This window comes from Berghia stephanieae, chromosome 2 (assembly GCF_034508935.2).
Source record: "Berghia stephanieae isolate SIO BIC M18660-M18661 chromosome 2, UCSD_Bste_1.3, whole genome shotgun sequence".
NCBI lineage: Eukaryota > Metazoa > Mollusca > Gastropoda > Nudibranchia > Aeolidiidae > Berghia > Berghia stephanieae.
Genome location: NC_088361.1, coordinates 13,182,544 through 13,204,466, shown reverse-complemented (window position 1 = coordinate 13,204,466; position 21,923 = coordinate 13,182,544). Strand labels below are relative to the sequence as shown.

The 21,923-nt window shown below is 37.1% G+C and overlaps 1 protein-coding gene across 5 annotated transcripts in view; it reads left to right on the top strand.

The window, feature by feature from the left end:
- Window positions 1-21,923, top strand: part of LOC144964347 (limbin-like) — a 57,630-nt gene that overhangs the window by 17,006 nt on the left and 18,701 nt on the right. For all 5 annotated transcript variants that reach the window (XR_013643815.1, XM_078898456.1, XM_078898457.1 and 2 more), the window contains exons 12-25: window positions 11,954-12,034; window positions 12,286-12,396; window positions 12,851-13,075; window positions 13,954-14,033; window positions 15,381-15,540; window positions 15,936-16,008; window positions 16,274-16,465; window positions 17,040-17,149; window positions 17,666-17,763; window positions 18,405-18,497; window positions 18,936-19,044; window positions 19,516-19,656; window positions 20,512-20,613; window positions 21,181-21,306. Coding sequence is in view for 4 of the 5 variants with exons in the window: in XM_078898456.1 (XP_078754582.1) it covers window positions 11,954-12,034; window positions 12,286-12,396; window positions 12,851-13,075; window positions 13,954-14,033; window positions 15,381-15,540; window positions 15,936-16,008; window positions 16,274-16,465; window positions 17,040-17,149; window positions 17,666-17,763; window positions 18,405-18,497; window positions 18,936-19,044; window positions 19,516-19,656; window positions 20,512-20,613; window positions 21,181-21,306 (1,701 nt within the window). In the remaining variant the exon portion in view is untranslated. The remainder of the gene's footprint in view (window positions 1-11,953; window positions 12,035-12,285; window positions 12,397-12,850; window positions 13,076-13,953; window positions 14,034-15,380; window positions 15,541-15,935; window positions 16,009-16,273; window positions 16,466-17,039; window positions 17,150-17,665; window positions 17,764-18,404; window positions 18,498-18,935; window positions 19,045-19,515; window positions 19,657-20,511; window positions 20,614-21,180; window positions 21,307-21,923) is intronic.

Sequence of the window (21,923 nt, the reverse complement as noted above, 5' to 3'; positions counted from 1 at the left end):
GATCTAGTAATGCCTTTGAGTTTGAAACGAATATTTTTGTGTTCGTGGATAGCTCACACGGTAGAGCCACACTCTCACCTGCCAGGCGGAGTTGTCGTACCAATAAGGTCGCAGGTTTAAACCCCACCACCGCCGCAAAAAATGTTTATTCTCTATTGTCTTCTGGCACTTTTCTATTCACTTCATATCTTGTTGTTACCAACATAAGTGCCTGCTCCACTCACTTTTCTGAATTAAAAATTCACCCCATACACCGGAGCATACTCAATGTCTCAATCGTTTCTATGTTATATGTTTGTGTTGAGAATATTGGCTTAAGCTTAACTGCTGGTCAAAATTATTCGCGATGGTGGTGTACGAACGAATCGGCGGTCTCAAGAAGTGGTGAGAGGGATCTAGTAATGACTTTGAGTTTGAAACGAATATTTTTGTGTTCGTGGATAGCTCACACGGTATGAGCCACACTCTCACCTGCAGGCGGAGTTGTCGTACCAATAAGGTCGCAGTTCAAACCCCCACGCCGCAAAAATGTTTATTCTCTATTGTTCTGGCACTTTCTATTCACTTCATACTGTTTTACCACTAAGTGCCTGTCCACTCACTTTTCTGAATTAAATCACCATACGGAGCATACTCAATGTCTATGTTTCTATGTATTTTTGTGTTGAGAATATTGGCTTAAGCTTAATGCTGTCAAAATTATCGCGATGGTGGTGTACGACGAATCGGCGGTCTCAAGAAGTGGGTGAGAGGGGATTAGTAATGCTTGAGTTTGAAACGAATTTTTTGTGTTCTGGATAGCTCACACGGTAGAGCACACTCTCACTGCAGGCGAGTTGTCGTACCAATAAGGTCGCGGTTCAACCCCACCACCGCCGCAAAAATGTTTATTCTTTTGTCTTCTGGCACTTTTCTATTCACTTATATTGTTGTTACAACATAAGTGCTGCTCCACTCACTTTTCTGAATTAAAATTCACCTACACGAGCATACTCAATGTCTCAATCGTTCTATGTTATATGTTTGTGTTGAGAATATTGGCTTAGCTTAACTGCTGGTCAAAATTATTCGCGATGGTGGTGTACGAACGAATCGGCGGTCTCAGAAGTGGGTGAGAGAGGGATCTAGTAATGACTTTGAGTTTGAAACGAATATTTTTGTGTTCGTGGATAGCTCACACGGTAGAGCCACACTCTCACTGCCAGGCGGAGTTGTCGTACCAATAAGGTCGCAGGTTCAAACCCCACCACCGCCGCAAAAAATGTTTATTCTCTATTGTCTTCTGGCACTTTTCTATTCACTTCATATCTTGTTGTTCCAACATAAGTGCCTGCTCCACTCACTTTTCTGAATTAAAAATTCACCCATAACCGGAGCATACTCAATGTCTCAATCGTTTCTATGTTATATGTTTGTGTTGAGAATATTGGCTTAAGCTTAATGCTGGTCAAAATTATTCGCGATGGTGGTGTACGAACGAATCGGCGGTCTCAGAAGTGGGTGAGAGAGGGATCTAGTAATGACTTTGAGTTTGAAACGATATTTTTGTGTTCGTGGATAGCTCACACGGTAGAGCACACTCTCACCTGCCAGGCGGAGTTGTCGTACCAATAAGGTCGCAGGTTCAAACCCCACCACCGCCGCAAAAAATGTTTATTCTCTATTGTCTTCTGGCACTTTTCTATTCACTTCATATCTTGTTGTTACAACTAGTGCTTCATATTTTGATTAAAATTCACCAAAACGGATATTGTCTCATTTTTATGTATAGTTTTTGTTGGATATTGTTGTTAACTCTTCATTTTTCGTGTGGTGCGAACGAATGCTCTCAAATTAGAGAGGATTATAAGCTTTGATTTGCGATTTTTTGTTTCTGGATGTCACACTAGGCCATCTCACCTGCAGAGTTGTCTACCTAAGCCTTCAACCAAACCCGCGCAAAATGTTTATTCCATTGTCTCTGCACTTTTTATTCATCATATTGGCACATAAGTGGTCCATCCCTGTTAAATCAATAACGGTGCATACTATGTTCAATGTTTCTATGTTATTGTTTGTGTTGAGAATATTGGCTTAAGCTAACTGCTGGTCAATTATTCGCGATGGTGGTGTACGACGATCGCGGTCTCAGAAGTGGGTGAGGAGGTCTAGTAATGACTTTGAGTTTGAAACGAATTTTTTGTGTTCGTGGATAGCTCACACGGTGAGCCACTCTACCTGCCAGGCGAGTTGTCGTACCATAAGGTCGCAGGTTCAAACCCACCACCGCGCAAAAAAATGTTTATTCTCTATTGTCTTCTGGCACTTTTCTATTCACTTCATATCTTGTTGTTACAACATAAGTGCCTGCTCACTCACTTTTCTGAATTAAAATTCCCCCATACACGGAGCATACTCAATGTCTCAATCGTTTCTTGTTATATGTTTGTGTTGAGAATATTGGCTTAAGCTTAACTGTGGTCAAAATTATTCGCGATGGTGGTGTACGAACGAACGGCGGTCTCAAGAAGTGGGTGAGAGAGGGATCTGTAATGACTTTGAGTTTGAACGAATATTTTTGTGTTCGTGGATAGCTCACACGGTAGAGCACACTCTCACTGCAGGCGGAGTTGTCGTACAATAAGGTCGCAGGTTCAAACCCCACCACCGCCGCAAAATGTTTATTCTCTATTGTCTTCTGGCACTTTTCTATTCACTTCATATCTTGTTGTTACCACAAAGCTGCCATACTTTTCTGATTAAAAATCCCCTACACGGCATAAAAGTCTCAATCGTCTATTTATATGTTGTGTTGGATTTGGTTAGCTTACTGTGGTCAAATTATTCGCGTTTGTGTACGAACGAATCGCGTCTCAAGAATGGTGAAGAGGGATCAGTATGACTTTGTTTGAAACAATATTTTTGTGTTCGTGATGCTCACACGTAGGCCCACTCTCCCTGCCAGGCGGAGTTGTCGTACAATAAGGTCGCAGGTTAAACCCCACACCCAAAAAAATGTTTTCTCTATTGTCTTCTGGCATTTTCATTCATTCATACTTGTTGTTACAACATAAGTGCCTCTCACTCACTTTTCTGATTAAAAATTCACCCCATACCGGAGCATATCAATGTCTCATCGTTTCTATGTTATATGTTTGTGTTGAGAATATTGGCTTAAGCTTAACTGCTGGTCAAAATTATTCGCGATGGTGGTGTACGAACGAATCGGCGGTCTCAAGAAGTGGGTGAGAGAGGGATCTAGTAATGACTTTGAGTTTGAAACGAATATTTTTGTGTTCGTGGATAGCTCACACGGTAGAGCCACACTCTCACCTGCCAGGCGGAGTTGTCGTACCAATAAGGTCGCAGGTTCAAACCCCACCACCGCCGCAAAAAATGTTTATTCTCTATTGTCTTCTGGCACTTTTCTATTCACTTCATATCTTGTTGTTACCAAACATAAGTGCCTGCTCCACTCACTTTTCTGAATTAAAAAATTCACCCCATACACCGGAGCATACTCAATGTCTCAATCGTTTCTATGTTATATGTTTGTGTTGAGAATATTGGCTTAAGCTTAACTGCTGGTCAAAATTATTCGCGATGGTGGTGTACGAACGAATCGGCGGTCTCAGGAAGTGGGTGAGAGAGGGATCTAGTAATGACTTTGAGTTTGAAACGAATATTTTTGTGTTCGTGGATAGCTCACACGGTAGAGCCACACTCTCACCTGCCAGGCGGAGTTGTCGTACCAATAAGGTCGCAGGTTCAAACCCCACCACCGCCGCAAAAAATGTTTATCTTCTATTGTCTTCTGGCACTTTTCTATTCACTTCATATCTTGTTGTTACCAACATAAGTGCCTGCTCCACTCACTTTTCTGAATTAAAAATTCACCCATACACCGGAGCATACTCAATGTCTCAATCGTTTCTATGTTATATGTTTGTGTTGAGAATATTGGCTTAAGCTTAACTGTGGTCAAAATTATTCGCGATGGTGGTGTACGAACGAATCGGCGGTCTCAAGAAGTGGGTGAGAGAGGGATCTAGTAATGACTTTGAGTTTGAAACGAATATTTTTGTGTTCGTGGATAGCTCACACGGTAGAGCCACACTCTCACCTGCCAGGCGGAGTTGTCGTACCAATAAGGTCGCAGGTTCAAACCCCACCACCGCCGCAAAAAATGTTTATTCTCTATTGTCTTCTGGCACTTTTCTATTCACTTCATATCTTGCAGGTATTTTTCCACAACTTGCCAGGTATTCATTCTTATCTTTCCTTACTATGTGTCCGAAAAAGGATAGTTGTCGATCCACTATTAAGGGCATTAGTTTCCTTTGTTGGTATGTTTGTTTTAGCACTTCTTCGTTCGTTTTGTGTGCAGTATACGATATTCTCTGCATCCTTCTCAAGCACCACATTTCAAAAGCTTCAATTCTTCTTCTTCTTCTTCGTTCCTCTGATGGACATCTATGGCTGCAGTCCGATATCTGCTATGAAGTCTGTGGTCCGCTTTAGGCCCTCAGCCTCACCATAGAGCTTTGTGTTGAGTGTTGTAGGGGTGACCCAGTGGTTCGAACGCTGCACGTTGTATAATGGGCAATCCATAAGCACATGTAAAGTGGTTTCATGGTCGGTTCCACATGGGCAATAAGGGGTTGTTCCAATACCTAGCTTTGTAAACATATGTCCTCTTAGTCTATTGTGTCCTGTTCGGAGGCGGAATAGAGTGACTTGGCTACTTCGCTGAATGGCATGGATTGGATCCTGCTTGTTGTGTTCTAGGTGTGTGTCATTCCTTTCTTTGTCTATTTTTAGCTTTATTATTTTCTTTTGCTGATGGTAAGTGATTGACGACTTCGGTTGTTCCTTCTGGGCTCCTTCTTTGGCCAGTTGATCGGCAATTTCATTTCCATATATACCTACATGACTTGGAATCCACTGCAGCACAATTTTTCCTGTTTTATCAGATAAGCCCTCAAGGGCCTCCACAGTGTGTGCGGCTTCAGAGTCCTGGTAATTTTCAATAGACCGGAGAGCATCATCAGAGTCTGTCAAGTAAACCACATTTTTCCCGTATATTCTGTGATCTCTGGATAGTTCTTTTGTTGCATTGAGGATGGCTTTTTCTTCAGTTTTAGTACTTGTGCACATTGAACCCACTGATACAGATATTTTTGTTTCTGTTTTATCTGTCCAGTGTATGAGTGCACCAGCACCTCCATTCATGAAGGGGCCGGAAACTGAGCCATCTGTATAAACTCTTATCCAGTTGGTCATTGGGTATTTTTTATCGATCATCTTTAGGGTTTGAGCATTGTCATTATTGCTTCGAATGTTTTTCTTGTTGATGGTTATGGATTTTTGTTTCTTTTTCCACGGTGGTGGTTTGAGATTTGGGACATTGATTTGGGCAATATCTTCCTTTGGTGTCACTTTATATTCACTCTCTAGTTTTTGTCCCAAGGCGATGAAGTTTTCCCTTTTGAGTCGATTCTCTTTCTTTTCCATTGTACTTGGATGCAGTGGTTGGGATTCCATGAATTTTATCTTTGAGAATTGTGTCACTATTTTTAAATTTCGTTGTTCTTTGAGAGGTTTTATTCCTGTGTGGGTTTCCATCTTGTGAATTGGTGTTGTTTTCATTGCTCCAGTGATCACGCGTAGGCATTGGTTTTGGATTTTTTCAACCTTTTGAAATTGAGCCTGTGAGCACGTTCCCCATGCTGATATGGCATAGTCTATTGCAGGTCTTACATATCCAAGATATGTCTTCTTCAGGACGTTTGAGTTTGCTCCCCATTGCGTTCCAGCAAGTTTTCGGAGAAGCTGCATTCTCTTGTACCCTTTCTGTTGACTTTCATCTATTTGATGTTTCCAAGTGAGTCGAGGGTCAAATTTCACTCCTAGATACTTAGGCATAAGGTCTTCTCTCAGAATCTTTCCATCTAAAGTTAATCGCATAGATTGCTTTTTGGTTGATAAGCTGAATGTTGTGTATGTGGTTTTATCAGCATTTACTCTCATACCCCAGTCTTTTGTCCATTTGCTCAAAGCATCAAGAGTCATCTGTATCCTGGCCTTTGCAGTACCAATATTTCTTTCAGTGCATATCAGTGCAAGGTCATCTGCATACATGGCTGCTTTTACTCCTCTGCATTTGGTTTCGCAGATGTCATTGATAAAAACGACAAAGAGGGTTGGTGAGAGAACCCCGCCTTGTGGTACTCCATTTGTCATGTTCGTTAGCTTGCTTTTAGAGTTTTGAGATTGGACTCTTGCTTTTCGATTTGTGAGGTAATCTTTAATCCATGCAAACATGTTGTGTGAAACGTTGGCTTTCTTAAGTTTGAGAAGTAGTCCTTTTGTCCAGACTTTGTCAAATGCCTTTTCCATATCCACCCAAACTGTGACTGTGTGTTTTTTTTCTTGGTAACCATTTTCGATCAGCTGCGAGATGTATGTTATCTGGTCCTCTGTGCAGCGTAATTGTCTGAAACCAGCCTGTTCATCTGATATCAACTTATTGCTTTCTAAATACCATTGGAGACGGCGATTAACAATTCTCTCCATCAGTTTACCCAAGCAGCTTGTCAAACTTATTGGCCGGTAGCTTTCGGTTTTATTTTTTGGCTTGCCATCCTTCTTAATTGGTATCATGGTTGCCTGTTTCCATTTGAGTGGAAGTTTACCCTGTTTCCAACTTGCATTGAACAGTTGTTTCATTTTCCTCTTTGTGAGGGTTCCTAGGTGTTTCAACATGTCATTAGTAACATCATCTGGACCTGGTGATTTGTTCGTTTTTAGAGATTTCAAGGCAATTTCTACTTCTTCTTTTTTAATCGAACTGAACATGACATCATCTGTGGATTCTTTGGGTGTATCCTTGTGTTTTCTCAATTCTTTGTGGACTTCTCGTTTTCGTTCTTTTCTAATCTGTATACTCCCAACACTTGAGTACTGCTTCATAAAACAGTTTGCTGCTTGTTTTTTGTTGAGAATCCTCCCCTGATCATCTTCTACTGATGGTGCAGCATATCTGTTTTCTTGTCCACTTAGAGCTTTGGTTAGGTTCCATAATTTTCTTCCGTCTCTGTCGTAGTCAAGTTGTCTGGTTTTTTCATGCCATGCTTCCTGTTTTGCTTTTATTGTTTCTTTCCTGAGAGTTTTTTCAGCCTCTTTGTAAATTTCCATATTCTCATCATTTGGCTCTCTCTCTGCTTTTTTTCTGTGTTCAGTGACTTGGCTGTTGAGACTTCCTAATTTTTCAGTCCATCCTGGACAGTAGTCCTTTCTTGATCCTCTGGGGATTGATTCTTTTGCAGCTTTCATGATTGATTTTGTGAAAGCTTTGGCTGATTTTTCTACATTCCTTGTTTTACAGTTTATCTCTTTTGTATAACTATCAGTCAACTTTGAAAACAGAGTCCAGTCTGCTTTTTTATAATTCCATCTCGGAGGTGGTGCCTTTCTGTCTTTTGCATATTCTTCAGTTATTTCAACCAGAATGGGACGATGATCACTTCCTGCCAGTTGTTCCTTTATCTGTTTACTGACTTTTCCGGTGAGATCTTCAGATATGAGAGTTAGGTCTGGGGTTGATGTTGTCTTCCATGCTCTTGAGAAGTATGTATCTGGGTCATCTTCATTTCTGACAATTTGAAGCTTACTGTCTGTAAGCCAATTTTCAAGGGTTTCACCTTTTCTGTCTAAGTCATTGTATCCCCAGCTTGGGGAGTGGCTATTGAAGTCTCCCACAACAATGAACTGTTCTTCTTCACTTCTTATGTTTTCAATTGGCAGATTCTCTGATGGTGGGCTGTAACAGTTATATATTGTGTATTGCAATTTGTTTTTGGTAATTTTTACAGCCAATATTTCAACAGATTCATCTGTCGTTATTTCATTTGTCGCTATGTCATTTCTGACGAAGATGATTACTCCACCTTTGTTCCGTTCTTTTCTGTCTTTCCTAAAATGTTGATATCCCCTTATTGAACACCTAATGTTTTCTGTGAGGTGTGTCTCCTGTATGCAGGCAATATCTATCTTCTCATCCTGAAGAAACTTGGAGAGGGCAGTCTTTTTATGTTGTATCCCTTCTGCATTCCATTGTAGCAATTTGATAGTTCCAGTAGTCCGTAACCTTGCATCTCCTACCCTGGTTCCACAGTAGGAGGGCAAGGTACCACCAGATCGCTTGGGTGAACCCTGTTTATCAGGGCTCGACGCTAGGTCCGTCCGGCGGGAATCCCCAGACTTCGCGCCATATCGTCCGACAGTTTTGTTGTCCATCATTGTGAGGAGGATGCGTGTCACATTAATTTTTGGGTTGGTTTCCCTCTCCAGACTATTTGCGCCTTTCGGCTCTGCGACTCCGACTTCAGCGGTTCTTTATTCTCTGGATGTGATTCCATAGCCTTTCATCTTCCCAGATCCACAAGGCAGTGGTGGTTTGAAGTTGGAGTTTTCCTTCTCCTAGACAGACTGCTTTCCAAGGCTATGAGCTCTGTCCACCCATTAATGGTGTCTAGGCTGGGAGTCCAGGAGGGTATCTTTGTAGAGTGACAGTTTCCCTTCACCCCACCAGCGTCATGGGGCTAGCACAGCTTATTGCGTGAACTAGGGCAATCTGGCCACGGCGGTTGATTCCTCCCTTCATCCGTCACCTCAGACACATAGAAACTCGTGTCATCAGCCGGTTAGAAAGTTCCTTTCGGAATACTCCAACCGTTGCCCAGGAGGCGGGCGGGGAAGAATGCCCCTACGTGGACCCTGACACGAGCTGGAATGGGTTGCGGATCAGTACTGATCAAAATAATCCAATCCTGCCTCCCAAAAGCTTCAATGTTCTTTTGTGTTTCTGCATTTGTAGTCCAGCTTTCGCATCCGTATAACAAGATTGGCCACACGTAGCACTTCAAGACTCGGAATCTAATCCCGAACGACATCTGTTTGTTTTTCAAAATGTTTCCCAGGTCCATGAAGGCCTGTTTGGCTTGAGTTATTCTTGCTCGTATGTCTCGGTTACATCTTCCATCTGTTGTCACTATTGAACCTAGGTATTTAAAACTTTCTACGTTGGTAAGTTGCTCGCCTTGAATCGTTATATTGCAGGTGTTGTTGTTTTCGGGGTTTTTCTGTATTACCATGCAGTCCGTTTTGGTGATATTCACTTCCATTCCCTTGGCTTCACTATCTACTACCACTTTGTCAACAATCTTTTGAAGACCACTTTGTCAACAATCTTTTGAAGTTGGATTTCTGATGTTGCAATGAGTACCGTATCGTCTGCGTATCTTATATTATTTATGTTGTGACCTCCTACTTTTATTCCCTCCATATTATTTATGCCCCTCATGGTTGTTTCTTGGTATAGATTAAACAGATCTGGTGAGGCAACACACCCTTGACGGACTCCTTTCTTAATAGGAATGGAATTTGCTGTAGAGTTTCCGATTTTGATAGATGCCTGCTGGGTGTAGTATAATGTTTGCATGAGTCTGAGGTCTTTCTCATCAGCGCCAATGGAGTGCAGTTGTTTTAGTATTTCTTCGTGGCGTACTCTATCAAAAGCTTTTTTGTAGTCGACAAAACAGAGGTATAGTGGGGTCTGAACCTGTATAGCTCTTTCACTTAAAACACGGAGGAGGTATATTGCGTTCCTTGTCCCTCTGTCAGGTTGGAATCCATATTGTTCTTCTGCGATTTCGGGGTTAATCTTATTCCTTAGCCTGTTGATAATTATACGCAACAGTATTTTGTTGATGTGGCTTATTAAACTTATAGTTCTAAAATTTTCGCATCTGACTGCACCTGCTTTCTTTGGTATTGCTATGAAAATAGAGTTACAGAGATCTTCTGGAATTTTCCCAGTATTGTATATATTGTTGAATAATATGTGAAGTTCATCAATTGCTAGATCTCCTAGGCTTTTTAATACCTCTACAGATATTTCATCAGGGCCTGTTGCTTTACCATCCCTCATTCGTTCCATGGCATGTTCAATTTCACTTTTGGTGATGTTTGGTCCGCTTAATGGTTCTTTGAATTTCAGTGGTGGTTCATTTCTATTTGGATCATTGTACAGTTCGCCTATGTATTCTACCCATCGGCTTTCTATATGTTGTTCTTCAAATAGCAGTTCCCCTTGTTTGTTTTGGATACAACTTCCTGCTGCTTTGCTTTTCCTTTTCCCTGATAGTTCTTTTATTCTTTGGTGAGCTTGTTGGGGGTTGGGTTTGTATTCTCTTTCGATTTCGCAGCATTTCCAGTCTAGATAGTTCTCGTGTGCCTCGATGCATTTGGATTTAATGTGGTTGTTCAATGTTTGGTATTCTGCAGACCCTCTGTTGCATTTTCGTCTTTCTTCAAATAGGTTTAGAATTTCATTTGTCATCCATTCCTTTTTGCTGTTTATTTGAGCTATTGGTAAATGCTTTTCTGCAGTTGCTTTGACACACTTTTGGAATATATCAAATTGTTTTTCACATTTTTCGTTATCAGGTTCACTTTGGCTTTGTATCATGAGTGCATTTTCAAATTCTTCTCTCATTTTTGTTTGTATGCCATTGTCTTTGCATAACCTGTAATCCCTCTTTATTCTACCAGCTGTTCTCTGAATAGCTTTAAACTTTATCCTTACTGTACAAACAACTGGGACATGGTCACTGTCTACATCGGCGCCTGGATAGGTTTTGCAATTTAATATGCCATTTCTGAATCTTGATGATACTGCTATAAAGTCTATCTGGTTCCTTGCTCTGTCCCCTGGTGATTGCCATGTCCAGGTTCTTCTTGGGTGTTGTTGAAACCAGGTGTTTGAAATCATTAATTTATTTGTTCTACACCAATCTGCCCAGATGTTTCCTCGTTCATTTCTGTCTCCGAGTCCATGTGGTCCGATTATGTCACCATCTCTGCCTCTGCCAATCTTAGCATTTAGGTCCCCCATTACCATAAGGACTTCTTGTGATTTACACATTCGTTTTGCTTTGTCTAGTGAATGGTAAAACTCTGTCATATCTGCATCTGTCGCCTCTTCTGTTGGTGCATAAACTTGAATAATATTGGTGTCAACTACAGGTCCTCTTAGCTTAACCAGCAAAACTCTGTCTGAGATTGCTACGTGCCCTTTGTAAAATTTGGTTGATTTTTGGTCTAAGATCATCCCTACTCCTTTTTGGAAAGAGGTTCCACCACTCCATATGATCTTATATGTCGTGTTGTTTTCTTGTTTTGACATGGTTCCCTGCTCTTTCCATCTCATCTCTGCCAGGCCAAGAATATTTATTTGGAGCCGTTTCATTTCTTTTAGAATGTTGTTTAGTTTTCCTTTTTGGGCACAGGTCCTGACATTCCATGTCCCAATTTTGGTTTTGTCACATTTGTTAAATTTATTTCGCCTAGTAATTGGCTGACGGTTCGGTGTGACCTGACGAACATCACGCTCCCAACCGAGCGAGGCAGCAGTCTTCCGTGAAAACATGCTCCCCTTTACGCTGTCACCGTTTAACTTTTTGGACTTATTCATGCAGTTAACTCGGCAAAGTTACAAGAATGGTTTGCCATTGCCTATTCTTGTCGCCCTCTGCAGTTGGCCAGCTTGACCTGTTACCGTTCGACACCACGAGGAGGTTGCAGTAGGGCTTGATGATGATCTATCTTTGCAGACTTGGCATCATCCATTTGTCGAACTTTTTACTATCCCATTTTCTTCCTTTTTACTGGCGCTGATATAACCTAAATGTGTTGCAAGCGCCGTAAAACCCTTAAAAACAAACAAACATTAACCTATCCAAAGGGTAGCAAACAATATTCACATCCTGTTTTTATGCTGCAAAAGTTAGGATGAACTTAAGTTTCATCAACCCCTAGGCTCAAAAAAGAGATTCAATTTTAGAAAACATTTTGAAAAATTGAAATGAATTAATTCCCAATGCATATTAAGAGCATTCTCATTTCCAATTAGGAAAAACTGGGTGAGTTGATGAGAAAACACAAAGACCAACGCCAAGAAGCTGTCAGGATTGTGAAAGACTTACCCGAAGAGGTCAGTTTGTTTTAGATACTTATAATTTCACTATGAAATAGCAATTTTGTCCTATAAAAATATCTTAGCTATAGTTATTATTTATTAAATTATTAAATCTGTATAATCCATATTGTTGTTTAAGATCCTGTTTACACTCCTAAATCTACATAAAAAGACTCGGGAACTTATTCTGAAAAAGTATTTTCTAATGCTGTCCAAATAAATGAAATTCTCTGCCATAAAATACATGAAATATGCCATTTTTGCAGGAAAAGAAGCAGGTGATTGACTTGATGGATCAGCAGCACCAGACAGAGGAGAATGAACTGACATTTAAACTTGGATTGGAACAAAATGAAGAGGCAGAAAAACTCAGAAAGGTAAGTTATATTCATGACTAAAATTATAAACTTTGCTGTTGTCAATCATCATTTTAATTATTCCTTGGACTGAGTTATTGTTGCCAATATTTAAATTTTTTTCAGTAGATTCAGAGTCATTTAAGTGATTGATTAATAAATAGAGGTGCCTAAATGAGTCAATAAAATGGAGATAAAGATAAGGGAGTAAATCTGACTCATGAATGAACAACACAAAACAAACGACGTTTCGGCCTTTGGCCTTTTTCAAGTAAACACAGAATACATATCTATTTATATTGGATTGTCATAATATTATAGGCGAAAATTTGTAATTGTGTGCGTGTGTGTGTGTGTGTGCGCGCGTGTGTGTGTGTGTGTGTGTGTGTGTGATTGTTTGCTTTTTCAAGTATTTTGCTAAATAGTTAAAATTACAGTTAATACCCTTTTTCTTCTTTTTTTTTCTTTCTTTCAGGAATATAGTATTCGTAAACGCATGGGAATAAAGGATATCCAGCAAAGCTACATTGCAGACGTGGTCAACGAAGGACAGTTGAATGGGCAGAAGGCAGAATGGCTCATAAAACTTCACAAACAACAGCAGGAGGAGATTCATCGCAAGTACGATGAGGAGATTTCTAAACAGAGAATGAATCTAGAAGAGAAACTGGCCAGGCGAAGGGCCCTGGCTCATGCAAGTGTAAGTGTGATAACAAAATAAATTCATATGATATCTTTACCAGAATAAGACAATGGTTCTAGTCTCAAGGGCTTCAGGATTTTGAAAATACTGGGAAGCAGATCTTATTCTAACTCTCAATATCTCTTATTCTATGATTTTAATCATGACTGGACCATATTTTATGACAAGCAATTTCCATTTTATTTTCTGATTCCTTACATCAATATCTCCTCCAGTTACACTCATCAATCACCCTTAATTATCTTATTTTTGTCGCTATTTAGAAAAAAAATCAATTATAGTTCCTTAAATTGTTATTTTCTTATTTATTGCACATCATTTTGCTTATATTCCTGCTTCTTTACAATTGAACATTTTCTTTCCTTTCCCAATATTCTTTTTTTTTTTTTATCATTTATTATGATGATCATTTCTCTTATTTGAAACTCTTCATCATATTTATGTCCAATTTATCATCAATCCATACTGACTGGAGACTACCCTCTTTATCAATTATTTTTTAAAACCATTTTTTAACATTAATCAGCAAACGTAGAATGAAACAAATACATTTTTGCTATTGGTCAACCAATAATGAAATATGTTTTAAATTCAGATTTTATATCGTGCAATACTTTTTCCAGAATTCTCACATCATCTGAACATTTTTTTTATCTTTAAGATAGTAGACAGACCAATGCAATAAAGCAGAGTAGAGTTAGAGTAAGGGGCTAATTGTCTTGCAGAAGGAAAAAATAGCATGCCAACAAGTTCCATTTGAACTGTCGTTAGGGTCTTAATACAGTGCCCAATACATCGACTTCCTTTTCCTTACTCTCTAAGGAGATGCTTAACTTTCTTTGCTAGATCTCATTTTCTTTCTTTTTTACTTTCAGGAAACCCAAGAAGACGATCAAACAGAAGTTTTGAATACGATTGCGTCCTTACATATAAATCTGATTCAAAAAATGAAAAAGTATGTAATTATTCATGAATTTCATTTTCTTGAAGAAATGGTGGCACTGTAATGTAGTGATACTGTTAAATTTGATAAAAGGAGAGATGTAAAAAAAAACCCCAACAAATTAATAAAATCGTTTTGCATTAATTCATAACATGTTGAGTTGTCTCAGGAAGTGGTGCATAGAATTTTGTCCTATAAATAAATGAAAGCAATGAATCTCACACGCAATCACATCGAATTCTCAGAGGAGAGTAAGGAATTCTTTTTCCAAATATAGATTGCTTTGCATAAATTGTGAAGATAAAAACAGAGTATTTTCCATTTTAAATGATTGAGTTTGGGTTTACTTTTTTTAAAGACCAAGGTCAGAACAAACTGAAATGTTTCACGACATATTTATAAGACATTCAAAGCATAATTGTCCTTTTGAAAATTTGAAAAAAGTATCAAAACAATCCAGAAAATTCCAATGGTGTTAGTTCAAAAGTGATCAGGAGTTACTTCTATTCTTGAAAACACATGTGGGGGGGGGGGGGGGGGGGGGGAGGAGGGGTTGTGCATTGACTTCATTTAGATTATATATTATTTCATTGTTAAATTAGGATAATAAGGATTTTCGAAGAATTCGAGACTATATGTAATTTCGTTGAGGTATGAGGCATCAAGTGGATATTTTGTTTTGTTTAGAAAGTGAAAAGGGGAATGTATATTTTTTTTACTCCAGACCATGTTCCTGTTAAAGAGAGGGTGGAGTTCAAAATCGCCACAATGGAGTTAAGTTTAAATGCCCAAATGATAAAGCACCATTTTATCACTATGGGCTTCTTGAATTGCATAAACCTGCTAGACCACTCCAATCTCAAAATGAACGACTAATGGTTTTTCCCATAATATATAAACTATCTCTGACTGAAAAACCTTCCTCTGTCAGGGCCTCAAAAGTATTTTTAAAATTAGATAAAGAAACCAAAGACGCCCCCAAGCTCATGAATTTTAGGAAACTTTTGAAAACATTCCTATTCAGACCGTCTTTCTGAGTCGTAATAGTATTAACGTTTTGTGTCACCTGTTATCTTTGTTTGTGTAACGCCTTAGAGCACTTTATGAATTCTGCGTGCTATATAAATCAATTATTGCATATAGCTATTACATTACATATTACATATCAGCATGAATACTACGAGTATCATAGGGAAATGGGACACATAATCATTTTACTCTCATATCATAGGGATTTAAAGTAAAGTGAAGAAGAAGTGTGATTCTCAACTTAGTAACTGAGAACTTGAAATGTATCTTCAACCTTTTCTATAAATCAAATAGCAAATAGTAAAGAAAAGTAATTCTCTCCCCTTTAAGGAGCAGACACCTCTCACCAGACCAGATTGAGGACTACATGAATCAGGCAAGACTCGATCTTCAGAATGTGAAGTTAAAAATGGATTCAGATAAAGAAGTTCAGGAAGAAGAATTGTTCAAGAAACTGAGTAACCAGAAGAGGAAAACTCTCGCTGAAAAGGTTTGCATTGAATTGATTGACCGTCTTTCTTATAATCCAGAAATATTTATGAGTAGCCATTTAAAACTTTAGTATCAATTTTTAAAAACCCAGAATAGCTGATAATTTAACATTTTGTCTACTGTTTGTGCCTAAAAATATTAGTTTTATTAAATATTTATTGATTTAATTATTTGTTTAGTCATTTATTTAAAACTTAATATTGTTTGCTCACCTTGTAGACACATTTTATGTCTTTGACTGTAATAGTATTCTGGACATGATATTTGTTTGCGTTTTTTTAGATATGGAATATCTCAACCCTATTTGTTTCTCTTCTGAAAATGTTGCTATATCATCCTCGTGAATTTAAGACGATGATCGCTTACATTCTCATTCATTGATTATTTCTCCAGATTGCAGAACACCAAAAACAGCTTCAGGACTATATCAATAGGAGTAAAGCTCAACAGACAGAAGGACCTGTTGGTACGCCATTGTATTTTTCTCAAAATAACTGTGTGAATAAAAGATGTTTAAAATTATTGTCAACCTTTGAAAGTTCAATGAAAACCTAATTATGCACATCAAGCTCTTCTTCTATGCAATTATTAAATTAAAAATTACAAGCCAAAAAAAAAACAAAAACGAAAAAAGAACGAAAATTAAGAAAAATCAATATCAGTCTACAATATTTCTTCTCCACTTTTTAAAATTACAATTGATTAGTAAATTGTTTACTTTGTCTTGACAGACCCTGTTTCATACGTTGATGGCCTGGTGGATTTGAAATCTCGTCAACGCAAAGAACTCAACACTCTAGAGAACCAAATCGATCGAGACCATGCCCAGCAGCTGGAAGAGCTCAGAGATGAAGTCTCCAAAAATGCTCTCAAGGAACTAGAAGGTGTTCAGGGTGAACTGGTAAAAAACTTGAAGGAAGATGGTGAGTTTTTTTGAAACATTGACTGGAGTAATGTAAAGCAAAAATGTTTGTCTGAACTGCCAAAATGAAAAAAGAAAGAGACCATCAGTGACCTATCTTTTATATCTTTTTAGAAACTAGAAATATGCTTTAGATTTTTTAAGATGTTTAAGAAACAAAATTTTAATAGGTTTTTATAGTTTGGCTTTATGTTATGGTGCGGTTAAAATAGCAGTTGCAAGCAACAATGTTACATTTTTTTAAAGATTCAAACCTTTACTAGCAGAATTTAGGTTTAATTTGACCTAACATCGTTTCTTACCTATTTTTTTTTCAAAGAAAGAAGTTAGCATGATGTATTTCAGTTTTCAATGAAATGAGAGTTGGTTTATTGATACTATTTACTTGGTGAAGAGGGTTTGGCCTCCATGAGAGAAATTATGATTTTTAAAGAAATTCAGTCTCGCCTTTGACGGGGTGATAATTTTTTTTTCACAGCGGACCGCGCTTGTTAATGAGATACAAAATTTATAAACATTTTGTCTATTTTTCGTTTCTTTATTTTAAGTTTGATAATTATGTTTTTTGTTTTTAGGAGTCAGAGATGATGCTATTGAGAAAATGCTTCAGAAGCATGAACAGACAGTCGATGATCTAAGGAATAAGCAACAAAACAACAGGAGGAACCAGGAGGCCAAACTAAAGGTTGTACATATATATTTCATTTCTTTGTTGCCTATAATTAGAAATGCTAGTTATTTGATGGTTATTTATTAATGACAGGCTAATAATTTATGTCTTTCCACATCAATATCTTTGATAGTTTTGATATCAATTTTTTTCTTCATTACTCTTACCCTCTTGATTCGTGTTCTCTTATCCTCCAAAGGTCATTTTATTTATTCTGAATTGCACAGAACTGAAGTAGTTTCGTTTTTTTTCTTTCCATGTCGTTTGCTTGATATAGTTTTTATTATGTCATAATCTTTGAGAAACAAGACAGGGGTTTTGGTTGAAAAAATGAAGTTAATGAAATTGAAGGATGAAATTATAAAACCTGTACTATATGAATTGTGGTCTGGTCCTCATATTTGTGCCTACTACAGAAATGTTGGTGATGTTGATGATGATGATGATGATGATGATGATGATGATGATGATGATGATGATGATGATGATGAAGATGATGATAATGTAAACTGTATTTTCATTCAATTTTAGGATGAACTTGCAAGAAGAAAGAGAGAATGGGAGCAGAAAAAAGAACAGGAAAAGAAGGAGCAAGAAGAACTGCGAGAGCATGAAGCTGAAATTGTTGAGTAAGTTTTGGATCATTCAATTTTGGGAAAATAGCCTAACCTTTTTTTCTTTTTTCCAAACATAATGACTTTTTTCCAAATAAACTGATAGGGAATTTGATTAGTCTCGAAGATTATTTTTTTGACAATGCAGATGGTTTTAGAGAGCTACAATATTTTAATCAATGATATTTTGACCTTTATATAAGGTTTTCCATTGAAAAATGGATATCTGAAAATGTTTGATTAAGATTGACATAAATTAATTAATGAATATGGATATTTGTATGGTGCATTTCCTCATACTCACCATGCTCAATGCGCTTCATAAAGCTTTATTTATTCCCTCAGACTAGATGGAACAAATGGAATTTTTATTCATACATGAGAAGTTGCCAATTACGCATCTTTTTTTTTTAATGCAAGCATTCTTACGATTTTCATTTCCTAATATACACACCTGAGTCTAGTGAGAAAATGAATGTCAAGTGCCATATCCAAGCACAAGAGCCAGAGCCAAAGTTGTTTTTTGTTTTGCTTTTTGTTGTTAATATTACCACCCATCTGGTCACTGTCCATGCTCAACATTGCTTGGCTTCTATTACAAAAGTGATATCAAACTTCTGAGCCATTGATGCCAAATCTCATTTTCTCTTTAACAGCAAACTGTTGAGCAGTCAAGTGTCCATATCAGAAACTGAAAAAGATCGCATCATGAAAGAACATGAAAAACAAATGGTGAAGCTTGAAAACAGGTGAGACTGGATTTGGTTAAAAGTAAGTTAGTGGGGGGTGGGGGGGGGGGGGGGGGGGGGGGTGACTGTGGTTGTGTCTAGATGAAACTTTTAGGTGATCTCTAAACTTAGTACACTGATATTGTACTCTTGGAATCTTCCCTATTTGAACCCTTCCCCTTTGTCTTACTTTTTCTCATGCGCTTTCAATTGTAAATTTTAAACTTTTCTGACCATCTCATTTTCTTCTTTTTTTTTACTGATGCTGAAATTACCTAAATGTGTTGTAAAACAAACAAGCAACAGCAGGAACATTTTCATAGACTCAGTTTAGATCGTGTCGTCAAGATCTTTGTTAAGCTGTTCGATTTTTTATTTTACAAGATTCAAATAAGTATGGGTATAAATAATATAGTGTAACTTTATGAGTTTTATATATTTTTTCTTATTGTTCTGCAGTTTGACCTTATCTAAATTAAAACAACGAAGAATGCTGGAAGAGAAAATTGCACAGAAACGTGCCCGACAAATGGAAGAATTGGAAAAGAAGCAGAGCACAGAAATTCAGGTTGGTATTACCTTTTTACTTGATTTTTTTTGATTTTGTAATGAAAGGAATCTTGAATAGAAGGGATGGAAAAGACTGGACAAATGTATATCTAAAGTGTATATTCTTTATTATAACTGGTTTTAATTTGATTTATGAAGAGAAAATTATTATATTTATTATGTTGAATTATATTACCCAATAGAATTAGCATGAGGTATTTCGGATGAAAATAGATTTTCTTTTACTTTATGACAGTGTCAAATTGTCAAAAATCTTTAGATTTTTTCGATGTATAGAAGTTATTATTATTATTATTATTATTATTATTATTATTATTATTATTATTATTATTATTGTTATCATCATCATCATCATCATTATCAATATCATCATCGCCATCATAAACCAGATTGGTTGTTCAATTTTGCTTTCCCTCTATAATTGTTGAAATGTATCATTATGTTTTAAAAAAAATATTATTCTAAACAGAAACAACGAAGAATAGCAGAGAACAATGGAGAGGACGAGGAGGATGTTCAACGGCAGGTGGAGACGATGAAAAAACATGTGCAGCAAAAGATTGCACTCGCTCAAGGACAGCAGTTGGACATGGAAGAAGAAATGGATGAGGTAAAATGATGAGATTTCTCATCTATATCCTCCTTTTCTCCTTATTCCATTGTGTTATTGTTGGTTAATTCATATTCATCCCCAATTTTTTTTTTCTTTATGGACTGACCCGTCTTCTTCTTCTACTTCTTCTTCTTTTGCTTCTTCTTCTTCTTCTTCTTCTTCTTCTTCTTCTTCTTCTTCTTCTTCTTCTTCTTCTTCTTCTTCTTCTTCTTCTTCTTCTTCTTCTTCTTCTTCTTCTTCTTTTCTTCTTCTTCTTCTTCTTCTTCTTCTTCTTCTTCTTCTTCTTCTTCTTCTTCTTCTCTTCTTCTTCTTTCCTTCTTCTTCTTCTTCTTCTTCTTCTTCTTCTTCTTTCTTCTTCTTCTTCTTCTTCTTCTTTTCTTCTTCTTCTTCTTCTTCTTCTTCTTCTTCTTCTTCTTCTTCTTCTTCTTCTTCTTCTTCTTCTTCTTCTTCTTCTTCTTCTTCTTCTTTTCTCTTCTTCTCTTCTTTTCTCTTCTTTCTCATTCCTTCTTTGTTTTTCTCATTTCTCCTCTCGCCCTTTTTTTTTTCTCATTCTCTCCCTTTCATCTTCCTTCTTTCTTCTTTTTCCTCATCTTTCTTTCCATTATGTCCTCTTATCCTCGTATCAACCACTTACCTTATGGTAAACTTATGATCTAGTATGTAGCAAATCTTTAGACAGCCATGTTTCTAGCAATCTGAGGACATGACGAGTGTTAAAAAGATCCATGTTGCTTTGTAAGACTAAGGCTGTAGACAGTTTAGAAGAGTAATACAATGACACAATATTCCAAAAGAATCAGCTATGTTGACACTGTTGGTTTATTTTTCCTGTCCTATTTTTTTACTTGCTAGATTCGTGTGGAGATGACCAAAGACAGAGCATTGGCCTTGAAAGACCAAGAGGAGAGACTTGGTGCTCTGATCGCATCGTTACAAATGGACAAAGCCAGAGAGGTAAATATAAGTTATTATATATGTTATTAGCTCATTCAAAATTGTGTTGTGGATTTTAGCAAGCAGGTGTTAAAATGTGTTTGTAAATAAATTAAAAATGATGCACACCCACACATGGAATACACTTAGATAAAGATTTTAAAAATTGGAACCAACAAGATATGTTGACTTTAAGCAGAAGTTGACTAAAAGAATGTTGGCTTGATGCAGAGTCCACTGTAATTGATTTGTGTTCTTCCTTTTGATACAACTGGATTGCACCTGGGATTGATCTCAGTCCCTTTGCTTGTGAAGCGATTGCTTTATCAGCTGAGCTATCAGGACCCCCCCCCCCCCCAGCTGTCTATTTAACATATCAAAGAAACTAGGATAATCTAGTTTTATGATCCTTATTTCTCTGATGTCCTCCTTTTATAAATATGGAGTTAATTGAAGTTTATTAATGGAGTGTAAATCTTTTAAACATGGTCCTTATTTTTATGATGTCCTTTTATTTTTTAAAACATGGAAAGTGTAAATCTTTTATGGGATGATTGACATTTTATTATTTGTCTTTTATTTCCTCAGCTGGCGAAAATTGAAGAGCAGCAGAAAGCAATCAATAACCTCAAATCCAATTTGATGGACGATTTGAATGCGAGGGGAGTTCTTTCCACGCCAGAGTGTCAGAAAATCTTAAATGTCCACAAGGAGGTAATTTTAGTATATACTTCGTCAGTTGAGTATATAAAAAATTTTTATATAGATGATATTCTATGTACACATGACCTCAATGACGCTTCATTTGAAATCGATGTAGGTTGCTTTGTCCTTTTAAAAATTTTTACCTGACCGAGTAGAAAGCTTATTTTTTAATCAGATTTTGATTGGTTGGCAAAAATGAAAGAAGGTAACAGCATTTATAGTCAGTTGTCCTTCCTTGGAACATCACAAGAGAAGTTCTCATACATTTCAACAGTAGATCTTTGATATCCGAGAACATCTGAAGCTTTTTTGGTGTTCAACAACTCACCCACTTTGGAAAGAAAATTGTCGAAAAAAAAATTTGGGTTGTGTAAAAGCTTTGTAAAAGCTTAAGGTATCCATACCAAGTATTCTTTCTAAGGTACCATTGATTGCTTAATTAAGTACCAGATCAAGTGAAGATGAGCACTATATAATAATAATAATTATTATTTTATTATTATTATTATTATTATTATTATTATTATTATTATTATTATTATTATTATTATTATTATTATTATTATTATTATTATTATTATTATTATTATTTTTATTATCATTATTATTATTATTGTTTTTTTATT